Genomic DNA, 18,382 nt, shown 5'->3' with positions numbered 1-18,382 from the left:
AAGAAGGAAATAAAAACTCGATCAAAGTTGTACATTTCTTTCGAGTTCCGGTCGGTGAGAAAATATCGAGATATTTAATCGAGATATTTAATCGAGCTGTCTTACAACTTACCGTGATATTTTACGATATCTTACCTAACACGAATAAGATCTCTCTCTCTCTCTCTCTCTCTCTCTCTCTCTCTCTCTCTCTCTCTCTCTCTCTCTCTCTCTCTATCTATCTATCTATCTTTCTCAATATACTATTTCTCATAGAAGTGAAAAGTAAGTTACTAACTCGTCTTAATTATCGTCACGTTAGAAATAGATAGATAGAGAAGAGAAGAGAAGAGAAGAGAAAAGAAGAGAAAAGAAGAGAAATAGTAGTTAGAGTTGGTAATCACTTTCAATCGTTCCTGTTATCTCGAAATAATCGTGATGTCGTGTGTCTTTCTAGTGGCAGATGAAGGAGATATGTAGTGTGTGTGTGTGTGTGTATAAGCGTTTCGTGAGAGATCCCAAGTACCATTTAATTCACCAAAACGTCAAAGCTCGCTGAGTATTAATAGGTGTGATTGTATATACCTATGTAACTATCTACATATGCGTGTGTATCTGTGCGCGTATTGTTAGAAGGATTGGGTTGGTTGGAGAGACGTCGTTCGTACTACGTAGAGTATATACTACAAGCGTATATTTACGTGGGTCGTAGATGTAACGCCAGCTCGTTGCCATTGAAAGGTCTCGTCGCGTGTAGCATAGATAGAACGTATACACGCGTAGTATGCTAAATTCTGAGCATGCATCGCGTAAACGTTGCGGTCCGTCGGCGACGGCATGCAGGAGGCCGCAACGGCTATCCACTATGTAGATACCAAACATATTCCATCGGACGGTACATTGATGTATGACCAAAGTCACACCAGAAATGACCAGAGGTAAGAGAAAAGGTCGAACATACTAATCTCGAATTAGAACGACTATCGTATCGTTCGTTGTTCAAAATATGCAGACTTAAGTGGTAGACGTTGTGTCAGAAAAATGATGAAGATTACGACTCGTTATTTCGGTTAGCCAGCTGTTCATTCAATTAAACACGATCCTCATTTTGAAATATATAATAATAGAAGATTTTTCTCTCGGATATAAACTATAGAGAAATAAAAATGTATAATAATATTGTTGCATAGTATTAGAACAGAAGAATCCCCGCGTCCATGCAATGAGAATAAAGTTAAAGAAGCGTAGGAGTTGGGAATCGTGGGAGTGACGCAAATCGGCGGACACATAAAATTCTGTTCTCTCTTTATCTTGTCGGATCACCAAGTGCAGCGGCATTCTAATTTGGGTTCTTCTCTCGTAACGACCTGGAACGAGCCGATAACGAGGAACGAGCTTAACTAGAACGACGACGACGACGACGACGATCCGATCCGGAAAAACGTGGAACCTTTGGATGGAAGAACTCGAATGGTGGAAGAATAAAAGGAGAAAGAAGAAGTGGATCTAGTTGAAGAATGAAAGGAATCTCTCTTTCTCTCTGGTGCAAGAGGAAAGAGGATCGAATCGACTTCACCGTCGATGAACATCGACGCATCGGCAACGATCGTGACTCCTGCACGCTCCAATGGACCTTGATGATCGCAAGTATCTTCCTAGCGCAAGAAGAACCTACGTTCCATTCTCCTACCTCAGCAAATCCTATCTGGTACTGTCGACAGTTATGCCTTCGGGCTTTTCTGTCGAGAAGAGATAGAGTAAGAAAGAGAGTGGGCTGGAAGGGGGAGGGGACGGTACCTTCTTCAAACGTCCTAAGATTTTCTTTACGTCTTTTCTTACAAACAACGACAACATCAAAGTGTTCAAAGTCTTTCTCTCTCTCTCTCTCTCTCTCTCTCTCTCTCTCTCTCTCTCTCTCTCTCTCTCTCTCTCTGACTACCGAAGAATATATTCAAGTTTTTACGTTTAATAGTAGTAATATAATTCTGAAGTATCCTGTTCTTGTGTATTTTTCAATTAATTAAAATAAACGCGTGAATTAGGTACATGTTAAGTAGTTAACTGACATATACTATTGGTTAAAAGTATGGGATAAGTAGATAAATCTCAAAGAGACAAATAAATAAATACTCATTTTGGGTAATTAAGGTAAATTTATGATATAACGTGTTTCATATTATTTTTATTCGTCGTGGAAAAAAAAGAAAATCGTCTATATTTTTTAACGACGACGCGAAATATGCCGTGCATCCTGTTAATTAGTTTGACCGGCGTTACTGATTAAATATTTTGTCCGAGCTTCTGGCGAAAGTTGCCGGAGGATGTCCCCGATAGAAAAGTTCGTTACGAGTATTACATTAAACTTCGTTTGATAATTTTTAAAGGTGTATTCGATTATTAAAGAAATAAAAACTTTTGCCTGGTAGTGTAAGTTGCACAAACCCGAAGTGCACTTCTTTTCCATAGGTACGGTCAAAGAGAGCAATGGCTAAGGTATTTTATTTGTAACAAAACGAACATTTAAAATACCTTTCGCTTCTTTGTATCGAACACTCGGCCCAATCATTCCCACCATCACCACTACCATAACAGCTAACACGCCATTTGACGTTTACATCAGCCGTGATATTACCACGATGTTGAAAGTTCCGTCGAATGGTAGATTAATGAGTCGACAGAATATTGGCGTTAAACGTGCTACTTCATTATACGCTTTAATTGCGTTGCCTTTTGCTTGTTCGAGATAAATCTAAATCGTTTGATTGATATCGTTATCGAAATGACCTACGTTAGCAATCCACGTTATTTAACGGACAACTTGATATTATAAAGTTCTATTACTTAACATTGACCTCGAAATTGATTAAATCCTATCGATGATAATATTCATTTACTTTTTCTAACACAATTTTTGTACATATTCTCTCTCTCTCTCTCTCTCTCTCTCTCTCTCTCTTTATCTTCTACTTAATTGTCCATCTATTTGGTCCATTAAATTATACTTTGTTTGTTCAACGCAACAAAAGAAAAATATAGGAAAACGTCTGTAAGTGTTGTCTCCGCATATAGGGTCATTTAAATTCATACACACGTTTTAATCACAATAGCGAATGTGTAATGGTACACGTAACTTGAATCCCTCTCGGGTTGCTCGGTAAAAAAAAGAAAAGGGTATGTAGAAAGGTGCAGAGAGAAAAGGGGGAGGAAATCGAGAAAGAAAGGGGGAAAAACGGGTCAGCGATTCCCTTTATCGGAACGTTCTTCTTCCACCATCCTCCAACATTCTCGTCCTCGTACTCCGTGTTAACGTTTTATCATCGGTGTATAACTTGCATGTAAATACTCATGTCTCTCTTTCTTCATGTGTGTGTGTGAGAGAGTTCGAGAACATCACACGCGTATCACGCAAACGAAGAGAGGGCACTTTCCCATTCGCGAACAAACCGCAGAAACTCAGTGGGGTTCTAACGCGAGCGCGAATACAGTCACTGTTAGTCGGTTCGACTAATTAAACGATATTTAAGCGAGCGGAAGGTAGAGGGGCATTGAAACGTAACGACCGACTGCGATTAATGCAAATTCAACGACTTCCGAGTCAAGTGTTTCTCTCCTCCTCCTCCTCCTCCACCTCCTCCGCCTCGTCCTCCTCGTTCTCATTCTCATCCGTCCCTTTTCGATCCTACCCCTCTGGACCTTTTCCCTTTCCTTTCTATCTCGGAAGAGGTGGCCTCTCGAAAATCCCTTTGAAACGCGCGAATGAAATTGCCATGAATGACTTTCAATTTTTCTCTCTCTCTCTCTCTCTCTCTCTCTTTTTTAACATCACAACGCTCGGTTCTCTCAATTTCTTCATTCGATGATAGAGAGAAGTATTAGTCGTGACAAATAACGTTAGATTACTCGATAAAATATTGTCCAATAATATCGAGGAAATTCATTAGACTCTTTTCTAATGCTCAGCTTTAGGTCTAGAATGATCGTAAGTTTTACAATTTCCTTTTTCTAACAGATGGACGAAATTAAAGCAGCAGCAGCAGTAGCAGCAGCAGTGTCCTTCCTTTCCTTCATCGTCGTCGAAAGATACTTTCCAACTTCAGGATTCAGAGCAATATCGGACGATTACGGTGATCCTGAAGATGCTGAGATAAGAAAATAGAAGAAGAATAAGAAGGAAGGGTAAAAGAAAAGAAGAAAAATCTTTGAGACGGCCATTTCTGGTCGTAGCTATCATAAAAAAGTCTTGACCATGCTCAACCACGTGTACAAGAGAAGAAAAAGAAGAAGAAGAAGAAAAAAGTTGTTACAGTTATAACGTTAGTTAGAACGCAATCCAAACGCACCACGTGCTGCACCATCCACCCAATCGTAAATCGGCTAAACTTTTTATTTTCGTTGAAAAAGTTTTCTTATTGGGGGAAACATGCGAAATTCACTTTGTGACGTATCTCAATGTGCGTGTATACTTCATCCCTTCTCTCTCTCTCTCTCTCTCTCACTCTCTCTCCCTCTCTCCATTTCAGCCCTTGACAAGAACGTAGCCCGTTCCAGCTCATTCAAACCCACCACCACCTCTCGTCTTTCTCTCTAAGGAGAAACTGTCGCGATGCAAGTTTCGCGAGGAGGAAAGTTTAGTTCTGACCTGTTTCATGAAACTATGGATATATCCGTAGTTAGGAACCCCTACAGACGTTGGTATGTGCACGGCAAGACAATGTATCACCATTTTCCATTCTCCTTTATCTTCCCCTCTCCCTCTCTTTCACGGTTATAGGGCTCCGGGATAGGCAGTAATTCGGTTTCGGTACTACCAAACAAGAGAGAGAGAGAGAGAGAGAGAGAGAGAGAGAGAGAGAGAGAGAGAGGGAAGGGGGGGGAGGCAAACCTATATTCCAAGGAAAGTAGTAGGAGGAGGGAAGAAGGAAGGAAGGAACAGTATGCGTCTACACAGCAAAGAGTTCACAACGTTCATAAATTTCCTTTGACGCGAAAAGATCGACTATGCGTGACGTCGATCGATCTTCAATCTATTTCCCATCCTAAATTTCCTTTCTCATTCATTTTATTATTATCATTATCATCGTCATCTTATAAATGGAAAATGTTGGTAAAGATTCTTTGAATATTTGTCTTTATATAATTATACACTTATTATTTTAGAAATAATATGATTATATTATCTACTGCGTTACAAATTTGCTTCTTCTTATTTTAACAAAATTGGATCTAATAATTATTTATTTTTTGTTTTGTTTTTTTTCTGTTATATAAATTCGAATGGTCGGATGGTACATGTCGTATGCGACGAGATCCTACCCCCATCTCAAGTATCATCTGCACAGTCTTTCAAATCACAGAACATGATGCAAATTTCATGGCCAAAATATCTAAAAAAAAGTTTTATTCAATAATTTAATAACATTTATTTTCGAAATTAACGGACGGTGCAATTTCATATAATTGAATCCACTCCAAAGTATTATTTGCAAACATTTCAAAACTACCAAAATATACCACTTTAAAAACGGTCACGGCCCCCAAAAAAAACTTGCTTTAAATAATTTCATTAAATTTTGAGTATTTTTAATCTTACCATTTGATCTTCTCTAATTATAGATTTAATTTTGTTGTTGATTGGTTTGATAAATTAGATTAAAGAAGTTATTAAAAAAAATATATAAAATTTGTGGAAGAGATGTGGTACGGTGCAATGTAATGTGCGATGATCTAGAAAAAGTGCAATGAACGAAGAACAAGGTATATACTTTGAGATCGAAATATTGAATATAGGTGGGTTAAGCTTTGTCCGTGTGAAAGAAAGTCGACCGTTTCTTTTCTCTTTCTCTTGCGCTTTTCTTTTCTTATATCTTCCATCCTTTCTTCCTTTAGACATGTCATCGCGATGCTATTCACGCGCGTGCACTTCGCGACGGACAAAATATTTCGACGGAGAACTTGCTTTATTCTTATTCAATACTATCTCTTACATTTTCTCTCTCACATACGTATACACGTTTTTGTACAGGATCCGATAAAACAGTACGTACCGTTTTCTATCGACGACAAAATGTTTCCCGAAACAGTTTGTGTCGACGGTAACCGACAACTCTTTTACAACCAATCAAACTTGTTAACGACTTTCCTGACATCGTTGATTAATTTTATTTAAAATATACATATATCCCAACAACTATCTTTTACGCTCGAACAAAAACGAATTACATTGACCACAAATTGTGAGGGGCGGGGGTGGGGGTGGGGGCTAAGGATAGAAATAAAACCGCATTGTCTCCATTAAGCGGTCAATCGATAGACCACCAAACTCAATATCTTTGGCGTGAAAGTAAAGAAAAGAAAAGAAAAGGAAAAAAAGAAAAAGGAAAAGGGAAGGAGAGTAGCCTGGAACCAATTTATCTTCTTAGCACGTCCTTTAATCAGATCTAGTCTTCCCTAAATACACTCTTCACCCATTCCAAATGGAGAAGCCAGGGGTCATTGTTGCGATGGTGATTGGTAGTTAGGTTGGAAGAATAGAAAACGAATAGACATAGAACGCAATTACCGATGATATAAAAGGTGATACATATATACACGGTGAGCCATTTAAAAAAAAACCATTTAAAATACTAGAAAATGTGTCGAAGAAAACATACTTGGAAAAGAGGGTTAGTACCATGATTATACGTTAATAATTTTGTCCTTGATTAAACGCATAGGACACAGATAAGACAATATTTTATACATTTAAAAGAGCTAATTTAAATCGATTTAAAAGAATGGCCAATAGTAATAGAGTTATTACTGATGGCCTGTTTAAAATGTGCCTCACCCGGTATATAATATATAGAATAGTTAGGTCTGTGGTTCGTCGTCGTCGTCGTTAACGTGTTCGGTTCGTAGGACAGTGCGAGAGAAGCGGAAGAGGTACATAACAGGAAAAGAGGGAGGTCGATGCGAAGGAGAGAGAATAGATATGAGCTTCCTACGAGGGAGGAAAAGATTTATGATGCTCGTGCGTCAGCCAGCACGTCTCAATTTCGGAATGCCGCGAGTCAGGAGCTCTGCTCTGTTCTGCTCTGCTCTGTTCTGCTCTGCTCCCATGGCTCTCTTGCTCTTTCTCTTTCCTTTCTTTTTTTTCCTTTGTTGTCCTATGGGAGAGATGAGAGGAAGAGGGTAAGGGGAAATAGGTATGGCGATAAGAGGAGCGGCCAAGAAAAAAAAAACTCACTGAGATAGGGGTTGGTAGTAGTGATGGTACAGACGAGAAGAAAGAACACCGAATCCGTCGTACCGAGCAACGTGCGAACCAAGCCGAGCTCTCCGAACTTTCCTATCCCCTTTTTATTCCTCCTTTATTTCTTCTTATATTTTTTCTTTCCTTTTGTAGTTTTAACACATTGCGTTCCTTCCGCACACCTTGGATTACATTGAAGTAAATACTCTACTCGGATACTTCTATTTAATTGATTGTATAGTTATTACTAAGGGGTTGTTGTTTGCTGGTTTTATTATCCAGCAAAGTTGTCAGCTAAAACTCGGCTAAGTTTTTATCGGATAATGTCAAAGGGAACGTTGAGAATCGTGCTTATTTATCCCGTACCTTCGTCAAAAAAATCCTATCCGTTTTTTATTTCACAATCGAGATTTAGAAAATTGGGGAGAGGGGGCGTTTGTTCGGGAATGTTTTTCGTTGGAAAAGTTAGGATCTATCAAAGGACGTTATAAACTCGTCTCTCTTATTTTATGGTTTCTAGTTTTTTTGTTTGTGTTCTTTACTAGCACACTCGGATGAGATTGTATCGAAAAGTGGAAATAAAAGTAAGAAAAATTAAATTTCTCGGTGCGCGGTTACTGCAGGAAAAATAAACGTAACATTGAAGAAGATACATCCTACTATCGAGTCGTAATTCTGTCGACGAGGTTTGAGTTTCACGACGATTTCTTTCTTTCTTACTTACTTACTTGCTTGCTTGCTTGCTTGCTGCTTGCTTGCATTGTTTCTTTTATTTTACTCGAAGGATCCGTCCTAAGTAAACACGCGTTTCTCTTTCCTCTATCTTTCTTCTTTGTTTAAACCTCGACAGGTTCAAAGAGAGAGAGAAAGAGAGAGAGAGAGAGAGAGAGAGAGAGAGAGAGAGAGGAAAAAAGTCGTTGTCTTTTTACCGAAGCCACATTATTTTCCCTCGGCGTACAAATTTTACCGCGATAAGCCCCGAGGATTGCGAAGGAAAGTGGAAGAGAAAGAGGAAGAGAAAAGTCATCGATTATTCACAAGTCGCTGGACAGAATGCTGCAGAAGGATCACGAGGAACCGATAAAACCTAGTCCCGACTATTATATTAACGCCGGAAATTGTGGGAAAGAATCGTCAATTATTCCGTCGGCATAGAAAAGTTTTAAAAGTTTAACGATACCGATGATCTTCTTCTTCTTCTTCTTCTTCTTCTTCGTACAATCTGTTTAACTCCTCATCTTTTTCCCTTTTACCACCCCCCAAAGGATAATTTTAATTGGACTTTGATCGTTTTCTCGATCCTTATTTTTTAATCGTAACTAACACGGAAACTAACGTAATCATTAAATTCCAGTTAAAAGATATATTCCCCCACGTGAAAGGTAAAAAACCGGAAACATTCGTCGAAGAAAATGATTCGCGTTCCACGGGTTAAGACTTTCGCAAGGAAGCAATCGCGAATTCTTTTTACATAACACAAAGAAGAAAGAGAAATATTCGTCTGTACGTGCTTTGCCCTTTCCAAACTGGAAAAATCTTCGATACGATGTTGGATCGATTTCTTCCTTTCCGATAGGTATCGTCGTCAGTCGACAAAAGGAAGTCATTTTTCAAGATCGAAATTCACGCCGTTTCCAGACCTCTTTTGTACAGAAAAATGGAGGATGTTACTACAATTCCGAGACTTTTATCTTCTTATAGAAATATTGTGATATTTCCGTAAAATAAGAGATTCTTTACTTTATATACTTAAACTTTAGATATTTAAAAATGTCTAAGACACATTTTTCTTCGCAAAACGATTGGGAATAAATTGTTCCTGTTCTTTTGCTTTTTTACGATTACCGACAAAATCATTTATAATAATATCCCCACACGCGTTGGGTGTCAGGAGCAAAATGTAATATTTGACAAATATTGGATACGGTCAAAGTGTTTATAATCGTCATCCGTTAGAAGTAAATAAATAATTTAAACGCACCTGGTGGACAATTGCACTCGGCGATGTCTCGTTTGATCCTGAATAGCGCAGCGGAGGCAGAACTCGCGGGGGCGAGCCTGTGTTGCTCGAATTCTTCCCGGAGTTCCCTCCTGAACCTTTGCACGAGGACATCGGGCAATTCTTGGATCCTGCATCTTGCCTCGAGATTAACGATCCTCGATTCCAAGCGCATCTCACGATACGTCAGTATACCTGACACGGCAAGACTCGCCAGACAGAGGGCGCACATCATCCAATTTATACAGGACTCCTTACGGAAGTTCGTCGTCATAGTTGTTGTTGTTGTTGGTAAGATCGGCGTTATAACGCCGTCATTAGCACGATTACGTTCCTTCTTATCCCTGGACGCGTCCGACAAAGTGGACGACCACTCGGTGGCAAGTCCCGTCGACTCCATCTTATCCGCCACCTAAAGATTCTCCACCCGAATTTTGTATACCTCAGGCGCGCCTCATAATCCAACTAAAATTCCGATCTCTTTTTCCTATTTTTCCCCTCCTTCTACGACAAATTCACAGCCGGCATTGTCCGGTTGGAAGCACGCAGCATGCTTTTCTTAAGCTCTTTGCTCGAGATTATTTCCTTTTTGATCTTTTTTCTCTCTCTCTCTCTCTCTCTTTGTTTCTCAGACAAAAATTTGATCGATCGATTCCACTCGCGTCCGATCGAACGTTAAGATCTAACACCGTATCAAACAATCGTTTTTTAACACGTTCAAAGAATCTCGACCATCGAGTATGTATTCTATATACATGTAACGAGATATAAACCGCGAAAATGCAAACTTTTTCTATCGTAATAGAAAAAAAAAAGGGAAAACGTGGCGGCAAAACTTTCGTTTCTATCTAGTGTAAAAAAATGAATGCGGAACGAGGAGAGAAAAAAAATAAAAGATAAGAAAAAGAAGGTTATTTATCTGGGTTCTCTTGTAGATGAAAATAGTTCGAGAAAGAGAGGTGTCTCGCGTTCGGGTTAAAAGCAACGAATAGGAATGGCACGAATACGAAGCTCACGGTATGGCATTCGCAGTACGACTGGATGTGGTGGGGCGAGCGCTCAGCCGAGGGCCGAGGGTTCGCGCGCGTTCGTCTCTCCTCGGGCTTCTTCGTCGTTTCCAGCCACCGACTCATCCGCGCGTGGACTTCCATTCGCACTGATTCGCCCCCCACCTCTACCTTCTCAGACCCCACCACCACCACCACCACCATATCACCATCAGCAGCAGCACCACCATCAGACGACACAAGGATTGCCACAGCAGCCACCGCTGTTCCATTCCCGGGGCTCCTTTTTTCCTTCTTGTCCATGTTTTTTTCTCGCTACCCATTATCCACTCGGATTACACGGCTGTGAGCACGAACAGGATTCCAAGGAACTCTTTCCTCGCGATCTCCAAAACTCAAAAAGGGTACTACGTATATACAACTATACCGGTTGTTGCTAAAGAGAAAAAGTAAAAGAGAGAGAGAGAGAGAGAGAGAGAGAGAGAAGGAGTAAATGGGATGTTCGATAGGCTCGTGTCGAGTGTCGCCAAGTTTTACGTTGACTGTCGACCATCGAAAGTACGACAAATTGAGCGGTCCGTCCAAGCTGACAGCTTAATTTCTAACCGGCATCCTTCGCGACTATCAATTAGTAGATCGCCGCTTGTCGATCGAACTAACTTCTCTTCCGCCTACCTACGAAAGGGGAATTTTAATAGAAGAACTCCAGCGTTAATACACATCCCTACGGGGTGTTCCTAGCGTATGCACCGCGCACACGTTCTATGAAGGACTTCATAATCGACTGACTATGAGAGAAATCGATCGATCGAATTGAAATACTACCTCGGCGGATATATGCATGCGTGCTTTCTCTCTCTCTCTCTCTCTCTGCACTCCTCTCTCTTTCTCCCTCCCTCCCTGTCTCTCTGTGTATACGTCGGCGGCGACCCCTCTTTGCTACCGCCCAATCGCCGACGGAGGAAGCGATTATGGACTACATCCTGGAACGTACCTACTGCACCGTATGAACGTATGTGCGTATGCTGTATATTCGATGAGATGCTGAATCGACCGTCCTGACATCCTCGTGATGTCCACCCTAGAGAGTAAACCATTGGGGGGTCCGATAGGAAGCTGTTCGATCGTAGGGAAATCGATTGGAAACTTCATTTACTTATTTACCTTTTTTCCTTCTTCTTCTTATTCTTCTTCTTCTTATTCTTCTTCTTCTTATTCTTCTTCTCTTCTATAAATTCTCATCGATCGACGACAAGTGAATGAAAATGAATTTTAATTATCATAAACGATTTTATATAAGCTCGATGAATATGCAATTTAGCATCAGTCAAACCTAAAAGATCCAACCACGTTCGGAAACACAACTAAGACAGCTGTGCAATCAAAACCTATCGACTCGTAATCCTCCCATCTCTGTTCATCGCACCAATAAAAAGGATGAAGAAAAAGAAAGAGAAGAAAAAAAAGGGATAGAACCTCGACATCCATTTAATAGCTTCACGCACGTGCCAAACGATCAACGTCGAATATAGTTTTCCAGTCGACCAAGTGGAAGACCAACTTGTTCATTCCTCATCTCTGTCTATTCACTAATACCATCTTACTTTCAATATCTTTTCTTAAAGATCTAACATCAAACTACAGAGAACTGTTTCCCGGTAATCGAATTAAGGGTATATATCCTATCGTATGATATTCGATCAGATACGAAAAGAGAAACTTGTAGGAAAGAATACTTCAGATATTATTGAAAAAGTAATTTGTATTTGTTCTCATCCATCAGAACTGATATGATGTTACAGCTGGACAAATAAAATATGAAAAAGAAAGGAAAAGGAAAAAAAAACAAGACATAAAGAAGTAAACTTAGCGTACAATTCCAAAAGAGAAAATCAGCACACCGTTTCATGTCTCTAAGTGTCTTTGTTCGCTCGGTAATTTTATTCGGACAATCAATTTCTCATAGAGGAATGAGAGAGACAGATGTACACATTGAATAGAAAGCCGTTTATCGAGCAACTGACACGCAACTATGTTCCTCCACACACACACACACACGAGTTCTCGATTTGATGTATTAGAAAAGAAAGGAATATTGTTTTATATATACAGCTCGATGTATTTATCGATTATCCTGCAAAATAATATCCCTAACTCATTATCATCGTCTATGGCATTAATACGATCATAACTTAGGAGATCCGATGTCGGTGTAAAAGAGAAAGCTAGCGGAGCAAAGGTTCCCTCGACACTTGGAATAGGACAAGATTTTGTAGTTGGACTCCTTCGGAGACACACGCGCCGCATTCCAATCCGCTGTCGTCCCAAATTCCCTCACTTTACCTTTTCTCTCACTCAAACTGATGTTCCTCCAAATAATACAAAATAAGAATAGTATCATATTTTTCATTGTTTTTTTTTCTTCTCTTTTTTTTCTTTTGGTTTGTGTATTTTCAGTCGTTCCAAAAGGACTTCCTTTGGTATCTATCAGCGTGACCGGGTCCACTTAAGAACTTACACACCAAACGTAATCACCGGAATTTACTATCTTTTGGTACGCATATCATGGATTTTAAGAGCCCTTTAAATGCATCATAAATTTCATTCAACTCGCCACTGTGAGATAAGCTGAATGTTCTTCGAAAGAAAAATAAAGAAAGAAAGAAAAAGCGATCGCTTTAGCGCGAGCTTTTCGATTAGGTTCAATTTTGAAAAGTACAACTTTAGATAATTTGTTTTTCATTCATAATTTTTTGGCCCGTACTATAAAACTCGTACGATTTTCTTCGTAGAAAAGTACCCTAGACGTTTTACGAGTAAAAATGGAATTTCATAAAGATCAAGAAATAGAAATATAATTCATTCGATGGCCTATTTCGATATTCAATATTCCTTTAAATTGCATCGAATCGTTGGACGATCGTCTTATATAAAAGTTTCCATCTGAATAAAATTGAGTGAAATGGAATAACCTTTGTGCGAGGCATCGATTCGCGAATAAAATATTTATTCAAATTAAAATTGTTAAGATAGTAGTGGTCAACGGTGTTGTATCGATAGGGCTGAAATTTCTTTAATCGTTGCGGTTCAAAAAGTGATCGTGGTCGACTTCCTCTTCACGGTACGTTGGTCATCGTTTTGGGGTGCGGTATGAGTACGCATTATGTCGCATTTCCGGCAGGAAACAGGCGCAGTCGAAATACCAACGGTTTTCTACCTACTTTCCGAGACACTTCGTAACTAGAATTTGTGTCGTATGAAATAGGTAAGGAGGAGAATCCTAGCAAGAAACTAACCACCAGGATACAACGATTCCTTTTTGTTTCCATCCTGTTTAGTTATAATCTCAGCGGAAATAATCTCTCCCTCCCTCTCTCTCTCTCTCTCTCTCTCTCTCTCTCTCTCTCTCTCTCTCTCTCTCGGTTTCTACAGTAAAGAGAGGAGATACACGCAAACCAGGTTTATACAAGTCATTGAACTTTATTTCTCTTGTGCAAGTTTGTCGCCGGTAATTAAATGAAGACACGAACTTTCTTTTATGCGATAAGCTTTGACGTTAATGAGAGTCAATTAGTCGTTAAACTTATTGTTAGTGTTACTAACGTCATCTTGGTTAACTTAGAAAATTAGGAATTTTACATCATTCGTTTGAAATTTAATCAGGAGAGACATATTTCCTTACGTTACTTTGTCATATGAATTCTTACAAGGGCACGGCAATCGTCTACAAACTCTGATTTTTTGTTCAAACTTTGCACACTTTTACTGATCCACGAGGAATATACATTATTATTAATAACGTAACATATATAAATAATTGTAAATAAAATAACATAAATGAATCTGTAGAACACGAATATCATCCTAAAAAATGTATCTTTGCATGAACGGATACTTTACAGTATCGTTTATTTGTCAGTAGTCGACCCCTTTGCGAATAGGTCGTGATCGAAAATTCGTTCCTAAAATTCAACATTAAGGTGTTCACACGTTTATTCGTTCCTCGAACTATTTCTAGAATACCGTTAGATTAGATTTCATATACAAAAGTTCATCCTAAATAAAGTTTGACAGAATTAGACGAACTCATTGATTTTCGTTTCAAGACAGAAACGGGATCATTCCAAATTGGAACACGATTCGATATTACGAATGTGTAATACTTCATCTTTTTTTATTATTTTGACAGAAAATTCAAATTTCGACAAGGATAACAGACAACCCTCGACGATGATACTATTTTAAGAATATCGACCCGATTCCACGGAAAATCAAATAAACTCGTAACACGACGTGTTTTAGTACGCGAAAACAAAGCATTGCCTAGACGCGTGTCGAAATCTGTTGTCGCGAATAAAAAACGATATTAAAAAAAATGCACACAACCCCTCCGACATGTGTGGGGTGAAAAAAAAGATTATCGAATGAAATATAAATGCGTCGGGACAATATAAAGAGAATTATCATCGGAAATAGGAAATTCCGGCATCAGCAGGTGCAACAATTTTTCGTCGCTTTTCGTCGAGGAGATAAATCACGATTGGGAGATGAACAAAAAAAAATGAAAAATGTAAAATCGTCGATTTCAAACAAATCATGACTCTGACGAATAGATCGATCGATACAATCGCTAATTCAAACCTTTGCGATCCGGTACGTACGTTAGCTCGTTTCTGGTGAGCAAAGATAAAAGGGCTTCGAACTCAAGACAATTATTTCGGGGATTCGAACGATAACGAGCATTGATAGGCTATCGATTTTTTCTTCGAACAAAAAGAACAGAGAGAAAGAGAAAGGGAGAGATAGAAAAATGAAAGAACGAATAGGAGGAGGGTGAAGGGGTGAAGGGATAGGCGTGGGTCGACGGACACGTTCCACAGCTCTAAAACAGCCTCTCATTTCGGGGGCGAATCGGAATCCAACCCTGCGAATGTGTCTGCACGTGCACTCTCTCTCTCTCTTTCTATCCCTATGAAAGAGAGAGGGCTGCACGTTTCGGGCCAGGGTTGGGGATTGAGAGAGGGAGGGCAGTCAATGCGCAGTTTGTATTCCGCTCGGCAGAAAAGACTCGTTCGTTACCGCGTATACCTCCCAACGCACTCGGCAAAACTCCGTCTCACCACCACCAGTGTCACCCTCTCTTTCTCTCATACTGAAGCACCTCTACCTATCTACCTACCTACCTACCTACCTACCCACCTACCTACCACCCTCTGCCCATTTTCAGCCTCCCCTTCTTCTTCACTGGCACCAAACTCCTGACTTTGTATTCATGACGATATGCCGACGAAAGATACGCGTTCAACGCGACGTATTAATTTTCCATTAATGGAAATCGCTAAACGTTTTCCCCAAGCGTACCTTTAGTATGCTCCTTTTCCAGAGAAAGTAACGCAAGCGATTTTACTTTGAATAGAACAGAAGGAAGAAGCTTCCTTTTCTCTACTTGTTGTACTACAATACGTATTTGGAATAACGGATACTTTTTAGAGTTATCATTAATTCGCGGACAGTGATTAATTTTGGGCGCCGAACGCGTTATTGCAACGTTGTTTCGTTTTCTACTTTTGCATCGATCCTTAATGTTAGATGTGTTGGCTTTAATTGAACATGATTAATGCGTCGTCGTTATTAATTTTGTGTTCTTTGGGGTTGGCTGCATGACAGATCGCGATTGAAATTGTATGCTTCTTTTTTTAGTTGTGAGTGAAGGAACAGCATAATGGATACCTTGAAGGCTTTCATTAGCCTTTATGTTGATTTTATCTTAAGTGCTACCGTAATGACAGTTTGAAAAATATTGACGAGTCATTGTTGTTAGGGTATGAAAAAAAAAACAAATTAAACCTTTTTCAAATTTATACTACTACTACTTTTATTACTTAGCAAGCCCAAGGAAACGATCGAAAGGGAGTTTTCAACATGAAAGGAACAACGTACAGGTGGTAGATTTTAAGCTGGGATAAGAAAAGGAACTGAAAGTTAATGGTCAGTGGCCTTGGTGGGTTTGACTCTCCTCCCCTCAGCCCACCCTCATCGTATATATGTATATATAATACCAAGAATTGTAGAGAAGCCTCTCGAGTTATGGGTCAAACGAATTTAAAAATAAAGAGGAATCCTTTAAAGTTTCCTCCCGGTTTAAAAATAGAATTCGACATCGTTTTTAAAACAAACGAGAATAGAATATTTTTAAGTGTGTATTTTTATTGGGTTCCCCGAGAAAAAGAAGAACTCTCTTGACGATCTTCTAAAGACAATTCAAAATGAAATGCTTTTACTGTTACGAATCGGAACGAATTTTTCCTGTCACAATCGGAACAAAAAGATATTAAATATTGTTATCAATTGGATTGTTGGAACAGTCGCGGTGACGATATAACAAGGGAAAAAAATTTAAAGACTATAATAAATACTTTTACGTAATGTCCGAAAACTTTTCTGATAAAGTAAACATTTAACTGTGCGTTTTGCACACAACTAAAATCGTAAGTTAATTTAAACGTCCGAAAATAGATATATTTACGAGTTTTGTAATTTCATTTAAAAGGAACGCAAAAGTAAGTTTACGACAGTCATGACTCCTACACGTATCAATAACATCTTAATTTTATCCCTCTCTTGTGTGGAAGTCAACGAGCCATAAAACGCAAGTGAATATCTCATGTGTCGTCGTTCCACCCAAAAGGGATTATGGACCTCTAAGACGGGGAGAATGAACGGATTGACAACTTAATATGCTCGAGAAGTAACAAGAGATGCCTGATGATGGTTCGTCTTCGTCCAATTGGAAGAACAACGCCAACAGCAATAACTGCAGCAGCTGTTGTTGCTGTTCCTGTATTGCAAGAAATAACTGTGTTATTATATGACGCGAGCCACTTAATCTAAAACGCCTTTCTATATTGCTTTCATTTATCCTAAATAAAGAACGTGCTTACACCTGAATTCAACTTTTCAATCACGCGTAATTTAATTTTTGTTGTTGTTGTTTTTGGAGAAAACTTTTGTCTCGCGTTTAAAATTTAATTTACATAGTATTTCAAAAGCTTACAGGTATAAAACTATTTGAAATATCTACATTTGAAAATACTTTACAGCCCTCCCCTCCAACGACATACATGGATGTTTAGATTGAAATAAAAACATATGTAATTTGCACAAATAGATTAGATTTATATCGTATAACGATTGATCAACCCTGATGCGTTAAAATAATACAAATGTCGATACGAAAGTTATATTAGAAAAAAAGGGGGTATTGAAAAAAAAGAAAAAAGAAGAAAGAGGGTGCATTTATTTGTTTGCCAAGAGGATTAGGAAAAAAGGAACGATTGGAAGGAACGAATGAAGTATTGTTTATTTTCGTGCGAACGATATAGTGAAACGATGTCGGCTAATACTGGGGTGACAAGACAAGTGGGTACTTCCCTCTCCGTACGACCGGTCGGATGAAGAAGCAACGAGGGGTCTTGTCACCGTCACTGTTATTGACTAGACAAGGAGCACATCGTGTCTACCCTGTTGTCTCTTTCTCTTTATTTCTCTCTTCAGACTTGCCTCTTGTAGATGGACAGGAGATGGAACTATCTCTCGTTCTCTCTTTACAAGATGATATACCTCGTAAACCGGTTCACCTTTAAGCTTAAGTAATGACCAAAGATCTTGCGATAGCCACTTACTCGATTTTTACAACCGAGTACAACGATAAAGCAACTAAATTTTTCTTTTTTCATTTTTATACAGTTGTGTGTTATCCTTTCTATCCATCGATCGCGTGTATCGCGCGCGCGCGTGTGTGTGTGTGTGTGTGTGTGTGTTTATTCGCTCGAGGAAGAAATTATTCTTTCTTGATCGAACTTTTTTGTTTTTGTTTTAAAAAAGATAACGGATTAGTTGAAAAAGTTTCGTAATTAATTAAGGAGAATGATTTGAATTCATTTAAAAGCGTCGTTATTTCAAATAAGAAGGAGAAAAAAGGATTTGTTGGATGTTAAAAAAAAAAACAAAAACAAAAAGAGAGAGAAAAAATATAAAAAAGAAAAGATTCTTTGGACAGTCTCGAAGGTTGCTTCGGGCTCGTTTATCCGCAAACCTTTAAGTAACAGCCTCGAGCTAGAACGTGAAACGTCACTGAAGTTGCTCGTGCTTATAGTAGCGCGTATA

General features: G+C 39.0%; 1 protein-coding gene across 11 annotated transcripts in view; it reads right to left on the bottom strand.

Annotated features, from left to right (window-relative positions):
• The window catches only part of LOC106789318 (collagen alpha chain CG42342), a 115,265-nt gene extending 104,886 nt beyond the window's left edge, over positions 1-10,379 (bottom strand). For 3 of the 11 annotated variants that reach the window (XM_014753420.1, XM_014753418.1, XM_014753421.1), the window contains exon 1: positions 9,192-10,376. In XM_014753420.1, coding sequence (XP_014608906.1) covers positions 9,192-9,609 — 418 coding nt within the window. In that variant the 5' untranslated portion in view covers positions 9,610-10,376. Of the gene's footprint in view, positions 1-9,191 lie in introns of all 11 variants that reach the window. The other 8 variants (XM_014753417.1, XM_014753424.1, XM_014753423.1 and 5 more) reach the window with 7 other exon arrangements.
• Between the last annotated feature and the right edge of the window lie 8,003 nt (positions 10,380-18,382).

The sequence above is a fragment of the Polistes canadensis genome, unplaced genomic scaffold (genome assembly GCF_001313835.1).
Source record: "Polistes canadensis isolate GaletaPanama2010 unplaced genomic scaffold, ASM131383v1 scaffold_177, whole genome shotgun sequence".
In the NCBI taxonomy this organism is placed as follows: Eukaryota; Metazoa; Arthropoda; class Insecta; order Hymenoptera; family Vespidae; genus Polistes; species Polistes canadensis.
This window is presented reverse-complemented; position numbering and strand designations above follow the sequence as displayed.